At 54.7% G+C, this 22,169-nt stretch overlaps 1 protein-coding gene across 2 annotated transcripts in view; it reads right to left on the bottom strand.

Annotated features, from left to right (window-relative positions):
- Positions 1-16,297, bottom strand: part of LOC147104915 (protein PML-like) — a 33,476-nt gene extending 17,179 nt beyond the window's left edge. Inside the window, exons 1-3 of one of the 2 annotated variants that reach the window (XM_085962052.1) lie at positions 16,179-16,297; positions 10,462-10,958; positions 5,952-6,529 (exon numbers count right to left, since the gene is read on the bottom strand). In XM_085962052.1, coding sequence (XP_085818178.1) covers positions 5,952-6,529; positions 10,462-10,955 — 1,072 coding nt within the window. In that variant the 5' untranslated portion in view covers positions 10,956-10,958; positions 16,179-16,297. The remainder of the gene's footprint in view (positions 1-5,951; positions 6,530-10,461; positions 10,959-16,178) is intronic. The other variant, XM_085962051.1, reaches the window with a different exon arrangement.
- Positions 16,298-22,169: the final 5,872 nt, after the last annotated feature.

Below are 22,169 nucleotides of genomic sequence, written 5' to 3' on the forward strand. Positions count from 1 at the left end.
TTTACTGGGGGTGACGGGGAGTGAGCTCGGGTAATTTACTGGGGGTGACGGGGAGTGAGCTCGGGTAATTTACTGGGGGTGACGGGGAGTGAGCTCGGGTAATTTACTGGGGGTGACGGGGAGTGAGCTCGGGTAATTTACTGGGGGTGACGGGGAGTGAGCTCGGGTAATTTACTGGGGGTGACGGGGAGTGAGCTCGGGTAATTTACTGGGGGTGACGGGGAGTGAGCTCGGGTAATTTACTGGGGGTGACGGGGAGTGAGCTCGGGTAATTTACTGGGGGTGACGGGGAGTGAGCTCGGGTAATTTACTGGGGGTGACGGGGAGTGAGCTCGGGTAATTTACTGGGGGTGACGGGGAGTGAGCTCGGGTAATTTACTGGGGGTGACGGGGAGTGAGCTCGGGTAATTTACTGGGGGTGACGGGGAGTGAGCTCGGGTAATTTACTGGGGGTGACGGGGAGTGAGCTCGGGTAATTTACTGGGGGTGACGGGGAGTGAGCTCGGGTAATTTACTGGGGGTGACGGGGAGTGAGCTCGGGTAATTTACTGGGGGTGACGGGGAGTGAGCTCGGGTAATTTACTGGGGGTGACGGGGAGTGAGCTCGGGTAATTTACTGGGGGTGACGGGGAGTGAGCTCGGGTAATTTACTGGGGGTGACGGGGAGTGAGCTCGGGTAATTTACTGGGGGTGACGGGGAGTGAGCTCGGGTAATTTACTGGGGGTGACGGGGAGTGAGCTCGGGTAATTTACTGGGGGTGACGGGGAGTGAGCTCGGGTAATTTACTGGGGGTGACGGGGAGTGAGCTCGGGTAATTTACTGGGGGTGACGGGGAGTGAGCTCGGGTAATTTACTGGGGGTGACGGGGAGTGAGCTCGGGTAATTTACTGGGGGTGACGGGGAGTGAGCTCGGGTAATTTACTGGGGGTGACGGGGAGTGAGCTCGGGTAATTTACTGGGGGTGACGGGGAGTGAGCTCGGGTAATTTACTGGGGGTGACGGGGAGTGAGCTCGGGTAATTTACTGGGGGTGACGGGGAGTGAGCTCGGGTAATTTACTGGGGGTGACGGGGAGTGAGCTCGGGTAATTTACTGGGGGTGACGGGGAGTGAGCTCGGGTAATTTACTGGGGGTGACGGGGAGTGAGCTCGGGTAATTTACTGGGGGTGACGGGGAGTGAGCTCGGGTAATTTACTGGGGGTGACGGGGAGTGAGCTCGGGTAATTTACTGGGGGTGACGGGGAGTGAGCTCGGGTAATTTACTGGGGGTGACGGGGAGTGAGCTCGGGTAATTTACTGGGGGTGACGGGGAGTGAGCTCGGGTAATTTACTGGGGGTGACGGGGAGTGAGCTCGGGTAATTTACTGGGGGTGACGGGGAGTGAGCTCGGGTAATTTACTGGGGGTGACGGGGAGTGAGCTCGGGTAATTTACTGGGGGTGACGGGGAGTGAGCTCGGGTAATTTACTGGGGGTGACGGGGAGTGAGCTCGGGTAATTTACTGGGGGTGACGGGGAGTGAGCTCGGGTAATTTACTGGGGGTGACGGGGAGTGAGCTCGGGTAATTTACTGGGGGTGACGGGGAGTGAGCTCGGGTAATTTACTGGGGGTGACGGGGAGTGAGCTCGGGTAATTTACTGGGGGTGACGGGGAGTGAGCTCGGGTAATTTACTGGGGGTGACGGGGAGTGAGCTCGGGTAATTTACTGGGGGTGACGGGGAGTGAGCTCGGGTAATTTACTGGGGGTGACGGGGAGTGAGCTCGGGTAATTTACTGGGGGTGACGGGGAGTGAGCTCGGGTAATTTACTGGGGGTGACGGGGAGTGAGCTCGGGTAATTTACTGGGGGTGACGGGGAGTGAGCTCGGGTAATTTACTGGGGGTGACGGGGAGTGAGCTCGGGTAATTTACTGGGGGTGACGGGGAGTGAGCTCGGGTAATTTACTGGGGGTGACGGGGAGTGAGCTCGGGTAATTTACTGGGGGTGACGGGGAGTGAGCTCGGGTAATTTACTGGGGGTGACGGGGAGTGAGCTCGGGTAATTTACTGGGGGTGACGGGGAGTGAGCTCGGGTAATTTACTGGGGGTGACGGGGAGTGAGCTCGGGTAATTTACTGGGGGTGACGGGGAGTGAGCTCGGGTAATTTACTGGGGGTGACGGGGAGTGAGCTCGGGTAATTTACTGGGGGTGACGGGGAGTGAGCTCGGGTAATTTACTGGGGGTGACGGGGAGTGAGCTCGGGTAATTTACTGGGGGTGACGGGGAGTGAGCTCGGGTAATTTACTGGGGGTGACGGGGAGTGAGACGGGGAGTGAGCTCGGGTAATTTACTGGGGGTGACGGGGAGTGAGCTCGGGTAATTTACTGGGGGTGACGGGGAGTGAGCTCGGGTAATTTACTGGGGGTGACGGGGAGTGAGCTCGGGTAATTTACTGGGGGTGACGGGGGAGTGAGCTCGGGTAATTTACTGGGGGTGACGGGGAGTGAGCTCGGGTAATTTACTGGGGGTGACGGGGAGTGAGCTCGGGTAATTTACTGGGGGTGACGGGGAGTGAGCTCGGGTAATTTACTGGGGGTGACGGGGAGTGAGCTCGGGTAATTTACTGGGGGTGACGGGGAGTGAGCTCGGGTAATTTACTGGGGGTGACGGGGAGTGAGCTCGGGTAATTTACTGGGGGTGACGGGGAGTGAGCTCGGGTAATTTACTGGGGGTGGCGGGGAGTGAGCTCGGGTAATTTACTGGGGGTGACGGGGAGTGAGCTCGGGTAATTTACTGGGGGTGACGGGGGAGTGAGCTCGGGTAATTTACTGGGGGTGACGGGGAGTGAGCTCGGGTAATTTACTGGGGGTGACGGGGAGTGAGCTCGGGTAATTTACTGGGGGTGACGGGGAGTGAGCTCGGGTAATTTACTGGGGGTGACGGGGAGTGAGCTCGGGTAATTTACTGGGGGTGACGGGGAGTGAGCTCGGGTAATTTACTGGGGGTGACGGGGAGTGAGCTCGGGTAATTTACTGGGGGTGACGGGGAGTGAGCTCGGGTAATTTACTGGGGGTGACGGGGAGTGAGCTCGGGTAATTTACTGGGGGTGACGGGGAGTGAGCTCGGGTAATTTACTGGGGGTGACGGGGAGTGAGCTCGGGTAATTTACTGGGGGTGACGGGGAGTGAGCTCGGGTAATTTACTGGGGGTGACGGGGAGTGAGCTCGGGTAATTTACTGGGGGTGACGGGGAGTGAGCTCGGGTAATTTACTGGGGGTGACGGGGAGTGAGCTCGGGTAATTTACTGCGGGTGAGAGGGAGTGAGCTCGGGTAATTTACTGGAGGTGACGGGGAGTGAGCTCGGGTAATTTACTGGGGGTGACGGGGAGTGAGCTCGGGTAATTTACTGGGGGTGACGGGGAGTGAGCTCGGGTAATTTACTGGGGGTGACGGGGAGTGAGCTCGGGTAATTTACTGGGGGTGACGGGGAGTGAGCTCGGGTAATTTACTGGGGGTGACGGGGAGTGAGCTCGGGTAATTTACTGGGGGTGACGGGGAGTGAGCTCGGGTAATTTACTGGGGGTGACGGGGAGTGAGCTCGGGTAATTTACTGGGGGTGACGGGGAGTGAGCTCGGGTAATTTACTGGGGGTGACGGGGAGTGAGCTCGGGTAATTTACTGGGGGTGACGGGGAGTGAGCTCGGGTAATTTACTGGGGGTGACGGGGAGTGAGCTCGGGTAATTTACTGGGGGTGACGGGGAGTGAGCTCGGGTAATTTACTGGGGGTGATGGGGAGTGAGCTCGGGTAATTTACTGGGGGTGACGGGGAGTGAGCTCGGGTAATTTACTGGGGGTGACGGGGAGTGAGCTCGGGTAATTTACTGGGGGTGACGGGGGAGTGAGCTCGGGTAATTTACTGGGGGTGACGGGGAGTGAGCTCGGGTAATTTACTGGGGGTGACGGGGAGTGTGCTCGGGTAATTTACTGGGGGTGACGGGGAGTGAGCTCGGGTAATTTACTGGGGGTGACGGGGAGTGAGCTCGGGTAATTTACTGGGGGTGACGGGGAGTGAGCTCGGGTAATTTACTGGGGGTGACGGGGAGTGAGCTCGGGTAATTTACTGGGGGTGACGGGGAGTGAGCTCGGGTAATTTACTGGGGGCGAGGGGGAGTGAGCTCGGGTAATTTACTGGGGGTGACGGGGAGTGAGCTCGGGTAATTTACTGGGGGTGACGGGGAGTGAGCTCGGGTAATTTACTGAGGGTGACGGGGAGTGAGCTCGGGTAATTTACTGGGGGTGACGGGGAGTGAGCTCGGGTAATTTACTGGGGGTGACGGGGAGTGAGCTCGGGTAATTTACTGGGGGTGACGGGGAGTGAGCTCGGGTAATTTACTGGGGGTGACGGGGAGTGAGCTCGGGTAATTTACTGGGGGTGACGGGGAGTGAGCTACGGTAATTTACTGGGGGTGGCGGGGAGTGAGCTCGGGTAATTTACTGGGGGTGACGGGGAGTGAGCTCGGGTAATTTACTGGGGGTGACGGGGAGTGAGCTCGGGTAATTTACTGGGGGTGACGGGGAGTGAGCTCGGGTAATTTACTGGGGGTGACGGGGAGTGAGCTCGGGTAATTTACTGGGGGTGACGGGGAGTGAGCTCGGGTAATTTACTGGGGGTGACGGGGAGTGAGCTCGGGTAATTTACTGGGGGTGACGGGGAGTGAGCTCGGGTAATTTACTGGGGGTGACGGGGAGTGAGCTCGGGTAATTTACTGGGGGTGACGGGGAGTGAGCTCGGGTAATTTACTGGGGGTGACGGGGAGTGAGCTCGGGTAATTTACTGGGGGTGACGGGGGAGTGAGCTCGGGTAATTTACTGGGGGTGAGGGGGAGTGAGCTCAGGTAATTTACTGGGGGTGACGGGGAGTGAGCTCGGGTAATTTACTGGGGGTGACGGGGAGTGAGCTCGGGTAATTTACTGAGGGTGCCGGGGAGTGAGCTCGGGTAATTTACTGGGGGTGACGGGGAGTGAGCTCGGGTCATTTACTGGGGGTGACGGGGAGTGAGCTCAGGTAATTTACTGGGGGTGACGGGGAGTGAGCTCGGGTAATTTACTGTGGGTGACGGGGAGTGAGCTCGGGTAATTTACTGTGGGTGACGGGGAGTGAGCTCGGGTAATTTACTGGGGGTGACGGGGAGTGAGCTCGGGTAATTTACTGGGGGTGACGGGGAGTGAGCTCGGGTAATTTACTGGGGGTGACGGGGAGTGAGCTCGGGTAATTTACTGGGGGTGACGGGGAGTGAGCTCGGGTAATTTACTGGGGGTGACGGGGAGTGAGCTCGGGTAATTTACTGGGGGTGACGGGGAGTGAGCTCGGGTAATTTACTGGGGGTGACGGGGAGTGAGCTCGGGTAATTTACTGGGGGTGACGGGGAGTGAGCTCTGGTAATTTACTGGGGGTGACGGGGAGTGAGCTCGGGTAATTTACTGGGGGTGACGGGGAGTGAGCTGGGGTAATTTACTGGGGGTGACGGGGAGTGAGCTCGGGTAATTTACTGGGGGTGACGGGGAGTGAGCTCGGGTAATTTACTGGGGGTGACGGGGAGTGAGCTCGGGTAATTTACTGGGGGTGACGGGGAGTGAGCTCGGGTAATTTACTGGGGGTGACGGGGAGTGAGCTCGGGTAATTTACTGGGGGTGACGGGGAGTGAGCTCGGGTAATTTGCCGGGAGGTGTACAGGGCGCAGTCATTACTGTGGGAGGGTGTAAAGGACGTGTGGCCTGGTGTGTTCTTACTGACTGACCCTGGCGATGATGTGGGTGTGGAGACTCAAAGCCACAGTCCCACGGTGCAGCACCAAGTGACTCAGTGCTGTGGAGCAGTGTGCTCAGCCACTGCAATTATTACTTTTAACTCGTCGCCATTCAAAGGAAACAGGAGGGCGCGGTGCACAAGTGGAGACCTGCGCATTACTCACATTTCGTGATGATCAAATTGCCCAGCATTTTCTTTGGATATACCCAACACTCCTGAAAATCGATCACCGTGTTCTCCATGCGTATGTCCATCGGCTTCTCTTCCTGGAGGCGGCTGAGCGCCGATTTGATCATTCCTTGCAGCTCCAGGACCTCCTGCTCTGTGGCGTAGCGAAGCAACTGGGACACCAGGCCTTTGCTGACTGCCATTCTCTTCAGCACATTCTCTGTTCTCGTCAACCTTTCCTGCAGCTTCTGTGTGTTGGTTGCGTGAAGCTCTTTCAGCTCATTAAGGAGCCTGTTCTCCTCCTCCTTAACCTTCTCTATGGCAGCAGCAACTCTCGCTTTGATGAGTTCTTCCATCTTGTATTTGTCACTATTCAGCTTGTCTACGAACAACTCCAGCTCCCCCTGTGTTTTGACAAACTTTTCCTCGTTCTTTTCTACTGCACCCAGCATATCTCGTAGCTCATTCTTCTGTGTGGCAATCTGCTTCCTGATGCCACTGCAGCTATGGTCCTTATGTTCCAGCACCAAACACAGGACACACAACCACACTGAGCAGGTGCTGCAATACAGACTAAACAGAAAGCAGAATTAGACCTTCTTTCAGACAATTGCATCCAAACAGAAGTTATAATCTGAGTTTTGTGCCCAGCACTCCCCCTAGCTTTGGTGTGCCCCCCACATCACACACGGTCCCGCAGTGACAGGCTGGTACACCCTCTGCCATACACGTTCCCTTAGCTAGGAGCAGGCGGACCATTTAACATCCGTACTCCCCGAGTGAGGGTCAGACTGACCGTGTACCGTCCACACTCCCCGAGTGATGGTCAGACTGACCGTGTACCGTCCACACTCCCCGAGTGATGGTCAGACTGACCGTGTACCGTCCACACTCCCCGAGTGATGGTCAGACTGACCGTGTACCGTCCACACTCCCCAAGTGAGGGTCAGACTGACCGTGTACCGTCCACACTCCCCGAGTGATGGTCAGACTGACCGTGTACCGTCCACACTCCCCGTGTGAGGGTCAGACTGACCGTGTACCGTCCACACTCCCCAAGTGAGGGTCAGACTGACCGTGTACCGTCCACACTCCCCGAGTGATGGTCAGACTGACCGTGTACCGTCCGCACTCCCCAAGTGAGGGTCAGACTGACCGTGTACCGTCCACACTCCCCGAGTGATGGTCAGACTGACCGTGTACCGTCCACACTCCCCGAGTGATGGTCAGACTGACCGTGTACCGTCCGCACTCCCCAAGTGAGGGTCAGACTGACCGTGTACCGTCCACACTCCCCAAGTGATGGTCAGACTGACCGTGTACCGTCCACACTCCCCGAGCGAGGGTCAGACTGACCGTGTACCGTCCGCACTCCCCGAGTGAGGGTCAGACTGACCGTGTACCGTCCACACTCCCCGAGTGAGGGTCAGACTGACCGTGTACCGTCCGCACTCCCCGAGTGAGGGTCAGACTGACCGTGTACCGTCCGCACTCCCCGAGGGTCAGACTGACCGTGTACCGTCCGCACTCCCCGAGTGAGGGTGGGACTGACCGTTTATAGTCCACACTCCCCGAGGGTCAGACTGACCGTGTACCGTCCGCACTCCCCGAGGGTCAGACTCACCGTGTACCGTCCGCACTCCCCGAGGGAGGGTCAGACTGACCGTGTACCGTCCGCACTCCCCGAGGGTCAGACTCACCGTGTACCGTCCGCACTCCCCGAGGGTCAGACTCACCGTGTACCGTCCGCACTCCCCGAGGGTCAGACTGACCGTGTACTGTCCGCACTCCCCGAGCGAGGGTCAGACTGACCGTGTACTGTCCGCACTCCCCGAGTGAGGGTCAGACTGACCGTGTACCGTCCACACTCCCCAAGCGAGGGTCAGACTGACCGTGTACCGTCCGCACTCCCCGAGTGAGGGTCAGACTGACCGTGTACCGTCCACACTCCCCGAGGGTCAGACTGACCGTGTACCGTCCACACTCCCCGAGTGAGGGTCAGACTGACCGTGTACCGTCCGCACTCCCCGAGTGAGGGTCAGACTGACCGTGTACCGTCCGCACTCCCCGAGTGAGGGTCAGACTGACCGTGTACCGTCCACACTCCCCGAGCGAGGGTCAGACTGACCGTGTACCGTCCGCACTCCCCGAGTGAGGGTCAGACTGACCGTGTACCGTCCGCACTCCCCGAGGGAGGGTCAGACTGACCGTGTACTGTCCACACTCCCCGAGGGTCAGACTGACCGTGTACCGTCCGCACTCCCCGAGGGTCAGACTGACCGTGTACCGTCCGCACTCCCCGAGGGAGGGTCAGACTGACCGTGTACCGTCCGCACTCCCCGAGGGTCAGACTGACCGTGTACCGTCCGCACTCCCCGAGGGTCAGACTGACCGTGTACCATCTGCACTCCCCGAGTGAGGGTCAGACTGACTGTGTACCGTCCGCACTCCCCGAGTGAGGGTCAGACTGACCGTGTACCGTCCGCACTCCCCGAGTGAGGGTCAGACTGACCGTGTACCGTCCACACTCCCCGAGGGTCAGACTGACCGTGTACCGTCCGCACTCCCCGAGGGTCAGACTGACCGTGTACCGTCCACACTCCCCGAGGGAGGGTCAGACTGACCGTGTACCGTCCACACTCCCCGAGGGTCAGACTGACCGTGTACCGTCCACACTCCCCGAGGGTCAGACTGACCGTGTACCGTCCACACTCCCCGAGGGTCAGACTGACCGTGTACCGTCCGCACTCCCCGAGTGAGGGTCAGACTGACCGTGTACCGTCCACACTCCCCGAGTGAGGGTCAGACTGACCGTGTACTGTCCGCACTCCCCGAGGGTCAGATTGACCGTGTACCGTCCGCACTCCCCGAGGGTCAGATTGACCGTGTACTGTCCACACTCCCCGAGTGAGGGTCAGACTGACCGTGTACCGTCCACACTCCCCGAGTGAGGGTCAGACTGACCGTGTACCGTCCGCACTCCCCGAGCGAGGGTCAGACTGACCGTGTACCGTCCGCACTCCCCGAGTGAGGGTCAGACTGACCGTGTACCGTCCACACTCCCCGAGTGAGGGTCAGACTGACCGTGTACCGTCCGCACTCCCCGAGCGAGGGTCAGACTGACCGTGTACCGTCCGCACTCCCCGAGGGTCAGACTGACCGTGTACTGTCCGCACTCCCCGAGTGAGGGTCAGACTGACCGTGTACCGTCCACACTCCCCGAGTGAGGGTCAGACTGACCGTGTACCGTCCACACTCCCCGAGCGAGGGTCAGACTGACCGTGTACCGTCCGCACTCCCCGAGTGATGGTCAGACTGACCGTGTACCGTCCACACTCCCCGAGTGAGGGTCAGACTGACCGTGTACCGTCCGCACTCCCCGAGTGAGGGTCAGACTGACCGTGTACCGTCCGCACTCCCCGAGTGAGGGTCAGACTGACCGTGTACCGTCCACACTCCCCGAGTGAGGGTCAGACTGACCGTGTACCGTCCGCACTCCCCGAGTGAGGGTCAGACTGACCGTGTACCGTCCACACTCCCCGAGTGAGGGTCAGACTGACCGTGTACCGTCCACACTCCCCGAGCGAGGGTCAGACTGACCGTGTACTGTCCACACTCCCCGAGGGTCAGACTGACCGTGTACCGTCCACACTCCCCGAGTGAGGGTCAGACTGACCGTGTACTGTCCACACTCCCCGAGTGAGGGTCAGACTGACCGTGTACCGTCCACACTCCCCGAGGGTCAGACTGACCGTGTACTGTCCGCACTCCCCGAGGGTCAGACTGACCGTGTACTGTCCGCACTCCCCGAGTGAGGGTCAGACTGACCGTGTACCGTCCGCACTCCCCGAGTGAGGGTCAGACTGACCGTGTACCGACCACACTCCCCAAGCGAGGGTCAGACTGACCGTGTACCGTCCACACTCCCCGAGTGAGGGTCAGACTGACCGTGTACCGTCCACACTCCCCGAGCGAGGGTCAGACTGACCGTGTACTGTCCACACTCCCCGAGGGTCAGACTGACCGTGTACCGTCCACACTCCCCGAGTGAGGGTCAGACTGACCGTGTACTGTCCACACTCCCCGAGTGAGGGTCAGACTGACCGTGTACCGTCCACACTCCCCGAGTGAGGGTCAGACTGACCGTGTACTGTCCACACTCCCCGAGTGTCAGACTGACCGTGTACCATCCGCACTCCCCGAGCGAGGGTCAGACTGACCGTGTACTGTCCGCACTCCCCGAGTGAGGGTCAGACTGACCGTGTACCGTCCGCACTCCCCGAGTGAGGGTCCATTTGGCTGGTACGAGACTGGCCTAAGGTCGACTCTTCCTCTCACTCCATGTGTGGGCACAGCTACTTTCTGTTCAGCTCCGCAGTGTTCCTGGGGGTCCTGTCTCTCAGGGTTGACAAGCTACAAGTGCAGTGAGACCAAAATGGAGAGAAAATAAAAATAAAAAACATTCAAAGGAAACAGTAAGGCCATCCTTCAGGAGCCAACATTACCTGAGTTGCTGTTCATCATGAGTACTGCAGAAAAGGGGCTTTGGTCTTCTAAGAATCTTCAAGAACTCATCAGAATCCAACTTCCTCAACGTCCCCAAGGTCTGAACGTGCTTCTTATGATCCGTCATTAGCACCTGATGTATTTGGAGGCACTTTGTGCACAGGAGCTTGTCACACTCGAGGCACATGAACTCTGGAGAAGTGCTTTCCTCACATGAGGCACAGCGCAGCTCCACGCTCGCTAGGATTTGCTGTTGCTTGTTTACTTTACTCTGCAAGTTTGCCACAAGTGTGTTGTCCTGCAGGGAAGTGAGGCCTCCCTTGGTCACCATCTCACAAATGGGACATGTGACACCTTTCTCATTACATTCATGGTGTAAGCAATCTTCACAGAAGCTATGGAGACACATGAGAAGCTTGGGCCTAGTGACAGGCTGGTTGCAAATCAAGCATTGAAAATACTCCTCGACTCTTGCCTCTGATCTTGTCGCCATAACCTGAAACGAGAAGTAACCTGTCAAGACTAACATATATATATAAAGATTATACCTAAGCCACTTGGTGGCCTGTGATTGGCTTGTCAACATGCTAATGCAGATATCCGGTTACAGTGCGAGGCAGCGGCCTGTTACTGGCAGGCTCAGGGTTTTCCAGTAAGTTGGAGAATTTGGAGAAGTGCAGATCCAACATCCCTGCAGTAATGCACGAGGAACTTCTCAAGCTGCCGTCTACCGTGTAGTGATAGCAACTCCACAGGGATCTGCAGAGAGCCCCAAAAACTAAAGCACAAAATCTATTGCTCTCATGAATACTATGACTATTGAAACCAGTTTACAGGAGGCTGTTACGCTGGATTGGGCAGAGTACAACATAGGAACAGGCAAAGGCCACTCAGCCCCTCGAGTCTGTTCTGCCATTCAGTTATGTGATGGTTGATCTGTGCTTCCAAGTCCATTTACCTGCCTAAACTCCATATCCCTTGATACCCTTGTCTGATAAAAATCTTTCGATCTCAGTTTTGAAATTTTCAATTGTCCCCCCAGCATCCACAGCTTTCTGGGGGAGGGAGTTCCAGATTTCCACTACCCTTTGTGTGTAGAAGTGCTTCCTGATTTTGCTCCTGAAAATCACAGCTCTAATTTTAAGATTCTGGGCTGGATTTTACTTACCGAGACGATTTGGGGCGGGACTGCTGTCTTCTGGGTTCTAGTCCCACCCCCAGCGATGTCTGACAAACAGACGCTATTTTACCCTGATTGGCCTCGTTAAGCCCGCCCTGTGGGTTCGCCGGCCAATTAAGGGAAAGCCGGTGTCAGATGACGCCAGTTGATGACGCTTCATCTGCCGGTTTTTTTAAAGGCACATGCACCACACTTGTTTGACAGATGATTTGTCAGTGTTTGACAGCATTGATATCGCCTGTTTTATGCACCCGCCAAAGTTGAAAATTCCGGTCCTTGTTTCCTCGAGATAAGTGCATTGATACCAGGAATGAGAGGTTACACCTAACGGGAAAGATTGAACAGGCTGAGCCTCGTTTCTCTAGAAACAAGAGGACTGAGGGGTGACCTAACAGAGATCCTCAAAATCTGAAGGGGTTCGAGGGTCGACGTAGAGAAGATGTTTCCACTTGTGGGGGAGACCAGAACTAGGAACAATCAATATAAGATAGTCACTAATAAATCCAATAGGGAATTCAGGAGAAACTTCTTTACCCAGAGAGTGGTGAGAATGTGGCTCTTGCTACCACAGGGAGTGGTTGAGGCGAATAGTAAAGATGCATTAAAGTAAGTTAGGTCAACACATGAGGGAGGATGGAATAGAAGGTTGTGCTGATAGGGTGAGATGAAGCAGGGTGGGAGGAGGCTCATGTGGAGCACAAACACCGACATGGACCTGTTGGGCAGGTGGCCGGTTTCTGTGCTGTAAACTCGATGTAATTAATCCCCTTTGTATTCCAGTCTCCTTGAGATAAAGGCCAACAATCCATTAACCTTTTTGTTTACTTATTTGTACCTGTGCATCATCTTTTAGTGATTGATGTACCTGAACACACAAATCCCTTTGCTCTTCCACGGTCCCCAATCTCTTGTCATTAAGAAAATATTCCAATTTGTCTTTCTTGAATACAAAGTGAATGACCTCACATTTCCCCACGTGCCATAGTTTTACCCACTCATTTACTCTGTAACTTGCTGCTCCCATCGACACTATTTACTGTCCCTCCTAACTTAATAATAATAATTCAACTTTATTGTCATTGTACAAGTACATGAACAACGAAATGTGATCTTGCAAGCTCCCATGAGTCCAGTACAAATAACATTAAACATAAATAGCACCATCCTGGGAGAAGCAAAGCTGCTGCGTCTGTGCGCGCCGCCATTCCTCCTATCTTCAGCCCAACGCCCGGGCCTGTTCACCAGCCGTCTCTCCCGGGGCTCCTTCCGTGACCTTCTCACCAACCGCCCCTCCTCGGGGCTCCTTTCGTGACCTTCTCACCAACCGCCCCTCCTCAGGGCTCCTTTTGTGACCTTCTACACCTGGTCTTCCCTGATGGTCACCCCTACCAGGTATTAACCAGGCCTGGCTCTGCTGAGCTTCCACAAGCCTTGCCAGTGACCCTGTCCCTAGTCCCAGGAACAGTGCCAGCTACAAACATGGATATACAGCTCTCTCTTCCCTCATCCAAGTCAGTGATAAATACGGTGAAAAGCTGAGGCCCCAGTACAGATCCCTGGGAACACCACTTTTCACATCCTGCCAATCAGAGTACATTCACTTTATCCCAACCAATTACTAACTTATGTCACAAGAGTAGGAAATCAGCTTGAGAGAACCTTAAGCTGATCAGGAAGGAATCAGGAAGGTCATCAGGAAGGAATGTCAGGGCACGACAGGAGGAGGCATGGACAAGGAGGCCCCTTCTCATGGTGATGCTGCATCCGTCCAACCAGGCCACCCCCAAAGAGCTCAGAGAATTTAGAGTCACTGACTGGGTCCTCGGGCCTGGATTCAACGAGACACGCACTCCGACTGTTTGGGCTCAACATGGAGGCCAGGGCATCATCGTTGAGTTGGCTGTTACATATAATCCTCATTCAAACCTCAACCTCTGAAAATAAAACCTCAGTACACCCGAGAGTCCCCTCCATTACATCAGCGAGGAGCCACGATTTCTGCCCCAGTACAACAAACAGCAGTGCAGCCAGGATCAAAGCAGCATTGTTCGTGACCTTGGAGCAGCTCAGACTCCTGGGGCGGGGGGGGAAATACCGGTCCCGCCCCCTTTGGGACGCTATCTTCGCCAGGGCGCTACTTTTAGCACCTCGGTAAAGTTAGCGCCCCCGCGCCGTAAATTGAATGGTAGTGCCCCAAGCAGGAGGCGGGGCTACTGGAAGTGTTCCCCTCCTCCCCGGGGCGCTACCACTCAATATCGCGGTGCTACGTGCAACAGCACCATGCGCATCGGCAGGCAGCACCGCGGTATTACAGGCCTCCCTCCCCTGATTAAAGGGGGGGGGGCCTAGCACAGCGCGCACCGGGGCCCTGCTGGACCATCGGGGAGCGGGGTGCCAGGAAAAGAGCCCAACACTCGAGGAGCGCCGGGCTGCCCGATCATGGCCGGCACCCCGCAGGAGGAGGAGGCCGCCAGAGGGGGAAGGCGCTGGCAGGCGGCCCAAAAAATAATGCCCGCCCGGCAGCTGCCCTTTAATTATCGCCGCCACGGCCATAAAAACATCACCCTGACCCTGTCGGACATATCGTCCAGCGGTGGCTCAGGGGGCGTGACCCAAGTTTGTTGCCGGGGCCCGAGCGGGGCGCTGCGCAGGGCGATGACATCATCGCCAGAGCCGCAGCACTGCGGGGCGCTACCGGCTACCGCTAACCTCCTGCTGAATTTCGCGGGAGGCGTTAGTGAGCCACGCCCGGGCACTGTGGCTTCGCGCCCTGTTAGCGCTCCCCGAGGCGCAAAACAACCTAATTTCCACCCCCGTTGTCTCAGATCGCCACAGCCTGAGCCACCTGCAGTTTACACATTGTCACGGTCTTAAATTTGAACAATCTCAGTCTCCGAGACCCCAATAATAACTGGGGGGGGGGGCGGTTTGTGACGTCCGATTTAGAGCAGAAAATAAACAACAATATCTGACCGGAACCCGCCCCATTTCTGCTGGAAGGGTTCGGTTAAAGTCAGGCTCCCACCATCAACCTCCCGCTGTCCCAGACTCCCGCTGTCCCAGACTCCCGCTGTCCCAGACTCCCACCATCAACCTCCCGCTGTCCCAGACTCCCACCATCAACCTCCCGCTGTCCCAGACTCCCACCATCAACCTCCCGTTGTCCCAGACTCCCGCTGTCCCAGACTCCTGCTGTCTCAGACTCCCAGCACCAGACTCCCGCTGTCCCAGGCTCCCACCATCAACCTCCCGCTGTCCCAGACTCCCGCTGTCCCAGACTCCCGCTGTCTCAGACTCCCGCTGTCCCAGACTCCCAGCACCAGACTCCCGCTGTCCCAGACTCCCGCTGTCTCAGACTCCCGCTGTCCCAGACTCCCACCATCAACCTCCCGCTGTCTCAGACTCCCGCTGTCCCAGACTCCCGCTGTCCCAGACTCCCATCACTAGCCTCCCGCTGTCCCAGACTCCCGCTGTCCCAGACTCCCGCTGTCCCAGACTCCCATCACTAGCCTCCCGCTGTCTCAGACTCCCGCTGTCCCAGACTCCCGCTGTCCCAGACTCCCATCACTAGCCTCCCGCTGTCTCAGACTCCCGCTGTCCCAGACTCCCGCTGTCCCAGACTCCCATCACTAGCCTCCCGCTGTCCCAGACTCCCGCTGTCCCAGACTCCCGCTGTCTCAGGCTCCCAGCACCAGACTCCCGTTGTCTCAAACTCCCGCTGTCTCAAACTCTTCCTATGTCAGCCTCTTCCTGTCTAAGCCATTCAGTGTCTCAGCCACTCATTAAGGGCCTTGCAGCACTGGAGGCAGAGTCCCTGAACATGCAGATACAGCTGCGGTGTTTCAAAGCCACTGTGCCTTTTGGCAGCAATTGTTAGCTTTTAATATTCGGTTAAAAGAACATTAGGGCCCAAATAGCACAAAGTACTGAACTGGACAGATCAGGTTTTATCCCATGCTATTAGCATTTCTATAATGCCTTTCACAGTCTGAGGATGTCCCAAAGCACTTCACAGGCAATGAAGTACTTTTGAAGTGTAGTGATTGTTTTAACACGGCAGCCAATCTGCGCACAGCAAGCTCCCACAAACAGCAATGTGATCATGACCAGATAATCGGTATTAGTGATGTTGATTGAGGGATAAATATTGGTCGGGACACCGGGGAGAACTCCCCTGCTCTAGTCAGTAGTAGTACCGAGGGATTTTTTACGTCTACCTGAGAGAGCAGACAGGGCCTCGGTTTAACGTCTCATCCAAAAGACGGCTCCTCTGACAGTGTGGCGCTCCCTCAGTACTACACTGGATTGTCAGCCTGGATTATGTGCTCAAGTGTCTGGAGTGGGGCTCTGAACCTTCTGACTGAGAGGCGAGAGTGCCGCCCACTGAGCCACTGGCTGAAACTTTTCTTTCTCTTAAGGAAACGACTCTCTCAATCAGCAGCCCCGCTTCGGCATTTTAAAGAAACGACACTGACTTCTCGGATGCAGATCTCTGACCCAGTCCACCCAAAGCTCCACTTAGCTGGTAATACTTACAGCTGAATTAGTGACTGGCTTCTCACTCGGTGTGCTGCAGTCTCGGGGAAACGAAACTGAGATTTGTGAAACTGGCTGAGGGGGCGGGGCTCAGTGACTGCACAGAAAGCAGGCTGCTGATTGGCATAAGTAAGTGAGTACATGACCAGGGCCCAATCATATCATTTTTCTGAGCCAACAACATTTGATCGATTGGACAGTTGAGGAAGAGTTTTACTTTCTGGCAGTGACAGGGGTGAAGGGAAGGGGAGGGAGTAACACTGACTGCCACTACAGGCAAAGATCTGGGATTTTAATTAAGAGGAGGAAACTCTACCTGTAGTTGTGATGGGGAGATGAAAACAATCAAATTTGACAGAATTTATTACTTGCCTTAAAGATAGAAAATGTAAGCGTAGATTTTTTTGTCATTCATTCTCTGAATGTGGGCATCGCTGGAAAGGCCAGCCTTTATTACCCATCCTAGTTGCCGTTATACGGCTGAGTGACTCGCCAGGTCATTCCAGAGGGCAACTGAGTGTCAAGCCCGTTGGTGCGGGGCTGGAGTCGCACGCAGTGGTCCCTCTGGTTTGCGGTCTGCGTGCGCCGTCCCTTTAAACTCGCTGCGCCGCAGTATCTCTTCCAGCGGCAGCGGCTGGTGAGCGGCCTGCGCGGGGCCTCCCGATCGGTGCGTGGCCGTGCACCTTAGAGAGAACGTTGGTCACGTGTGGGCCAGACCGGGTAAGGACGGCAGGTTTCCTTCACTAAAGGGCATTAGTGAACCAGTTGGGTTTTTTTTTACGACCAATCCAACAGCTTCATGGTCACTTTTACCGGTACCAGCTTTTTACTTCCAGATTTTGAAAACTGAATTCAAAGTCGCAAACTGTCATGGTGGGTGTGAATTCATTAATTATCTCAGATTAGCCCAGAGCTCTGGATAACTAGTTCAGTGACATAACCACTACACTGCTGTCCCCGCTGTTAGTCTAAGATTCACCGGTGAGGCAGTTACAGAGATGTAACCTCTTTCAAAGGAAGATCTGCAGACCATCTCCAGGACTGGCACTGCCCTGCCTGCAGTGGTTGAGTTGATAACTGTAGTGTATGTACCTTTAAGAGTGAACTACTTTTACAGCTCCTGTATACTGTAGTACTGGCAGTGGCCACACCTGTATATAAGCCTTGAGCATGCCTCTGTACCCCCAGTCTTGAGACTACCCTACTCCAGTAAACACCTGTTGATTGTTAAGTTACAGCATCCGTGTAGTTATTGGAAAACATCATACTCTCAGAATCATGGATCTAACAGTGGCGACGAGTGTCGATTCGAATCTACCTGCAACTCTGCATTTCCCTTCGAGGATTCGCTCCGGGAGAGCGGTGGAAGAAAGTCGAGGCCAGAAGCACGGGCGTCGACCACGAGCAACCGCCCAGTCGTCCGGCAGAGAGTGAACGTCGCAGGGGAGGCTTTTGAGAGCCGGGCTTGGTTCCCCAGCCACGACGATCAGCAACAGACTGACAACAGGTACAGCGCAGACCCTTCCCGGACAGCGGCGGCTGGAGCCGACCGACGGCAGAGAAGGAGCCGACCGACGGCAGAGAAAAAGCCGAGCAGCGTCGACGGGGTAAGAGAGAGGGTGAAGCGCACAGGGTGCAGCCGGGGGTTGAAAACCGAGCGGCGTCGAGGAAAAACAAAACAGAGAGAGAGAGGGTAAAGCAGCAGCCGGGTTCAGGACTGAGCGGCGGAAACGGGAAAGGCGCACAGAAAAAACGCGCAGAGCACAGCCAGGGCTCAAGGGCTGAACAGTGTCCGCAGGGAGAAGAAGGGAGAGCGCGGGAGACGCCATTGAGCCGCGGAGAAGGAAGAGCGCGGGAGACGCCATTTTTAGAAGCCGCAGTGGAGAAGGGCGAGCGCGGGAAGAAAGGAAAGCGCGGGAGACGCCATTTTGTGCCAGCGGAGAAGGGAGAGCGCGGGAGACGCCATTTTTGACAGTTAAATCACACCCAGGGATGCCGAAGAGTGGCAGTATCTCTACGTTCGACAATGAAGTCGAAGATTGGGCGACATATGTGGAACGTATTGAGGTGTACTGCAGGGCGAATGAAGTGCCAGATGCTAGGAAAGCACTGGTTCTGTTAAATTCCATGGGTGCAAAAACTTATGGCTTACTGCGAAACTTAATAACCCCAAAGAAGCCCGTGAATAAGAATTTCGAAAGCATAGTAGAAATCCTACAGGACCACTTAAACCCCACACCGCTGCTGATAGCAGAAAGATTTAAGTTCCACAAAAGGAACCAGCATAAAGACGAAAGTAATGCTGAGTACTTAACGGAACTGCGCAAGCTATCGAAACACTGCCAGTTTGGAGTGGGACTAGCAGATACGTTAAGGGACAAGTTTGTATGTGGGCTTCAAAGTGAAGGAACCCAGAAACGGCTTCTATCAGAAAAGGATCTTACGCTGGACAAGGCTTTCAGCATGGCAGTATCACACGAAGCAGCCGCAAGGGGTGCTGCAGAGATACAACGGAGACTGCAAGAATATGGCACCAATGAAATGTCATATGGAACAGGGAAGTGTTATCGCTGCGGCAGAACAACACACGACCAGAAGGATTGTTGGTTCAAGGACCAAGTGTGCAGACAGTGTGGAAAAGCAGGACACATAGCAAGAGTCTGCAGGTCTGGGAAGAAAACCAACAGCAAGAAATCTCCACAGGAGAAGTACAAAAAGGTACATAAGGTGATGGACAGTAGTTCAGACGAACAGAAAAGTGATACAGACTCCGGAAGCAAGGAGCTGGGTTGTCTGAAACTACATAAGGTAACCAAAATGGAGGATCACCAGGCTATCTGGGTTACACTCAAGATAGACAGAGTCCAAGTGAAAATGGAATTGGACACAGGATCAGCCCTAACAGTCATAAACCAAAGGGACTACAAGCGGCTATTTTCACATATACCCTTGAAAGCTACAGAGGTTGTCTTGAAGACGTACACGGGGCAAAAAGTCTACCCCAAAGGAAAAATAAGGGTGAAAGTGATATACAAAGGCCAGGAAATACCTAAAATGGACCTATATGTATTGCCAGACGGAGGACCACCACTACTAGGACGTGAATGGATCCGGAAGATACAATTAGATTGGCATTCCATACAGGCACTGAAGGTTGAGGCCAAAAAGGATGACGACGTCACACCTGGACGACTGTCAAAAATGCTAACTGACGCAAAAGAAGTGTTCCAGGAGGGATTCGGAACACTAAAAGGCATAACAGCAACGATTAAAATAGAGGAAAATGCAAACCCAAAGTTTCTTAAGGCCAGACCAGTGCCTTATGCGATCCGACCAGCTGTTGAAGCAGAGCTGGAAGGGTTGGAATGTTCAGGAGTACTGTCCAAAGTAGACTGGAGCGAGTGGGCTGCACCCATCGTTCCTGTAATGAAGAGGTCGTTGAGTAATACGCCTGGGGAACCAAAGAAGGTCCGCAACTGTGGGGATTTTAAGGTGACAGTGAACCCAGTCCTTCACACAGTACAATATCCGCTTCCACGAATTGAGGATATTTTTGCCTCGCTATCTGGAGGTAAACGTTTCACCAAAATTGATCTAGCCCAGGCGTACTTGCAAATGGAGGTAGAAGAAGCCTCGAAACAATACCTCACGATCAACACTCATAAAGGTCTCTACCAATACAATCGGCTGGTGTTCGGGGTAGCATCAGCTCTGGCTATTTGGCAAAGGGCGATGGATCAAGTCCTGCAAGGGATTCCAGGGACCCAGTGTTATTTGGACGACATCCTGGTCACGGGCGAAAATGACAGTGATCACCTCGCCAACTTGGAGAAGGTGCTCACTAGATTAAAGGAATATGGGCTACGAGCTAATCGCCACAAGTGCGAGTTTTTCCAGAAGCAGATCTCGTATTGTGGCCACGTTATCAATGAAGAGGGGTTACATAAGTCCCCTGAAAAGATTGAGGCAGTAGTCAAGGCTCCAGCACCGGAAAATGTGTCACAACTGAGGTCGTTCCTCGGGCTGGTGAACTACTACCATAAGTTCTTACCAAATTTGTCTACAGTACTACACCCACTGAACACCCTACTGCAAACGGGGGTACCATGGAAGTGGAATGATGAATGTAAATGAGCTTTCCAGAAGTGCAAAGAATTGATCACATCAAAAGAGGTGTTGGCCCATTTCAACCCAGCACCAGCAATTCGTTTGGCATGTGATGCATCACCCTATGGTATTGGAGCGGTGCTGTCGCACAAATTCCCAGACGGGTTGGAGAGGCCAGTAGCCTTTGTGTCTCGGTCACTAACCTCAGCCGAGCGCAACTACGCCCAGATTGACAGGGAGGCCCTCAGCCTAGTATGGGGAGTAAAAAAATTCAACCACTATCTGCATGGGCAGAAGTTCACCTTGCTGACTGACCACCAACCACTTGTCTCCATCTTTAATCCAAAGAAGGGCGTTCCGGTGATGACTGCACAACGGTTACAAAGATGGTCCCCTTTTTCTAGGGGCGAACCAATATGAAATATATAAAGGCACGAAACAGCATGGAAACGCTGATGGGCTATCATGCCTGCCACTGCCTACGGTGGAGGAAGCACCAGCAGTGGACCCTATCGAGATATTTTATTCGTCAATAATTGAACGATTGCCAGTAACTAACGCGGATATAGAGAAGGAGACCCGCAATGATCCGACGCTGTCTCGGGTATATGATTTGACGGTGAGGGGATGGCCAACACATGGCGACTCACTGTTGCCAGCATTCTCATCCAGAAGAGAACAGCTGTCAGTATGTCAGGGGACATTGATGTGTGGATCCAGAGTGGTGATTCTACCCAAGTTAAGGGAGAGAGTGCTAAATGAGCTTCATGAAGGTCATCCGGGAGGGGTGAAAATGAAAAGCCTTGCTAGGGCTTATGTGTGGTGGCCGGGGATCGATCAACAAATCGAGGACCTAACCAAGAGCTGCTCAGGATGCCAGAAGGTCCAAAATGCACCACCACATGCCCCTCTACACCCATGGGAGTGGCCCTCCTCTCCATGGCAACGGGTGCATATTGATTTTGCTGGTCGATTCATGGACTCAATGTTCTTAACAGCAGTGGATGCTCACTCGAAATGGCCTGAGGTGATAAAAATGTCCTCAACCACTACAGAGAAAACGATTGCAGTCCTACGGACCATATTTGCCAGGAACGGCTTGCCAGAGCAGATTTGCTCTGATAATGGACCACAGTTTGTGTCCGAAGAGTTTCGGAAATTTATGAGAAGGAATGGGGTAAGGCATTACACATCCGCCCCGTATCATCCAGTCACAAATGGATTGGCTGAGAGGTTCGTACAAACCTTTAAAAAGGCGATAAAGGCCATGTGCGACGATGAAGTTCCACTACAGCATAAGGTGGACAATTTCCTATTAGCCTACAGAAATGCGACACATGCAGTTACCAACCAGACCCCGGCCATGATGTTCTTTAACCGAAGGTTGAGATCTCGTCTGGATTTGCTCAGACCAAATGTGCGAAGAAATGTTGAGGATAAACAATTCCAGCACATCAATGAGAAGCTGACAAGGAGCTTCAATGTAGGACAACCAGTCTTGGCCCGTGACTACCGAACAGAGAAATGGCAACCTGGAACGATATGCACAAGGCAGGGGCCATTAATGTAAACAGTGGATGTCGGGGAGAACATTGTGAGATGCCACGTCGATCAGATCTTAGCGTCACAGGAACGAGTCAACCCCATGACTCGCGTACCTGGGGATGAACCCGACATACCGGTAGCATCTACCTCAGAACCCGTAGCAGTGGAAACTGATGAACTAACCGACGAAAAGGGGCCAGAATCGCCTCCACACCAAGAACAAGTACCTCAGGAAAGGTGCTATCCCGAAAGGATCAGGAAGCCGCCCCAAAGACTGAGTCTATAGATGGACTATTGTTGTTTAATGTGCATGTTACAGTGTTAATTGTTATTTGAATA

This window comes from Somniosus microcephalus, chromosome 19 (genome assembly GCF_052327205.1).
Source record: "Somniosus microcephalus isolate GS21.2 chromosome 19, FLI_Smic_1.0, whole genome shotgun sequence".
NCBI lineage: Eukaryota > Metazoa > Chordata > Chondrichthyes > Squaliformes > Somniosidae > Somniosus > Somniosus microcephalus.